This window comes from Penaeus monodon, chromosome 25 (genome assembly GCF_015228065.2).
Source record: "Penaeus monodon isolate SGIC_2016 chromosome 25, NSTDA_Pmon_1, whole genome shotgun sequence".
Classification (NCBI taxonomy): Eukaryota; Metazoa; Arthropoda; class Malacostraca; order Decapoda; family Penaeidae; genus Penaeus; species Penaeus monodon.
The window spans coordinates 24,771,253-24,772,654 of NC_051410.1; the positions used below are offsets into that span (position 1 = coordinate 24,771,253).

Genomic DNA, 1,402 nt, shown 5'->3' on the forward strand with positions numbered 1-1,402 from the left:
TTTAGTCGAGCAAGGAACTTGATTGTAACAACATGAAATGAATATGTTTATGTATGTGCTAATGTATTATGTAACTTTCATGTTCAACAGCTGCTTTTGGAAGCCTTGCTCAATTATGTCTTCCTGTGTGTCTGTAGTGAGTACAGATATTACTTTGTATTTTTATGCACTAATGTAAATTTTTGTATTAGAATAGAATCACATGCCATATGATAAACTTCAATTTTTTTTTTGTGAACTAATCCATCCTTTTCAGTCAAGTCTTTGAGGTCTGCTTGCCCTTTGGAGAAAATGCCTTCCAAATTGTTGACCTGGTCCTGAATGTTTGCTTCCTGGGCCCATTCTTCTTAAGAGTGAGTAATTAACCTTTATGATTGATATTGTTTGCACTCAACATTCCCCTATTCTGTTAGCGGTATATATGTAGATTTCAAATAACAGGGAAAATTGTTTAATCTTGTTAACAAATCTAACATATGAATCTAAACTATTCAAGTAAATCAGCAATATCAAATGAACTTAGTCTCACTGGTACCAACAGGTATGTGAAAGCGACCTTGCTCTTGCACTGCAGCAATTCCAGAAGGACTGGAGATGTTGTGGAACTCCAGGCATACAAGGCTGAGGTGATATTTCTCATGTCTTCCCCTTCCTGGTCCTTACCCTTTTGGTTGGAAAGGAAAATGCAAGCATGGGATTCATGGATCTGGAAAGACTGCAGCAATTCCAGATGGACTGGAGATGTTGTGGAACTCAAGGCATACAATGCTGAGGTGATATTTCTGATGTCTTCGCCCTCTGACCATGTGCAAGAATCAAATCGTAAACAAAGGACTGGCCAAGGAGCAAACTGTCAGGTACAAAACATGAATAAATGATTGAAAATCAATGCCATCTATTGACACAGCATAGAGGATACTTTAATTTTCTTTAATTATTACACAAACAACAAATAATGATAATATGATTGAAAGAAAAACATCATACAACATCATAATTATAAACAATTCTTATTTATCGTCACTGACGATACACTCCCCACCCCAAACTGAGGAATTTCCTCCACAGGCAACAGGACTATTAATCTGTGTACAGATCTTTTAACACAAGAATCTCCTTAACCTTCATAGGTATTGCCTGCCTTTTGAATCTTGTATCATATTGTAACATCTCTTACTTGGTTCTACAGATTTAACTTCTGCCAGTTTCCAATTTCAACAGGTATGTGAAAGCGACCTTGCTCTTGCACTGCAGCAATTCCAGAAGGACTGGAGATGTTGTGGAACTCCAGGCATACAAGGCTGAGGTGATATTTCTCATGTCTTCCCCTTCCTGGTCCTTACCCTTTTGGTTGGAAAGGAAAATGCAAGCATGGGATTCATGGATCTGGAAAGACAATGGC

The 1,402-nt window shown here is 37.8% G+C and overlaps 1 protein-coding gene across 1 annotated transcript; it reads left to right on the forward strand.

The window, feature by feature from the left end:
• Window positions 1–256: 256 nt before the first annotated feature.
• Window positions 257–1,396, forward strand: LOC119589443 (the record flags this gene model as incomplete). The annotated part of the gene is given in 3 exon segments (XM_037938051.1): window positions 257–353; window positions 542–857; window positions 1,222–1,396. Coding segments are annotated over 2 exon segments (181 nt in total), but the record flags the coding sequence as incomplete, so codon positions are not given.
• Window positions 1,397–1,402: the final 6 nt, after the last annotated feature.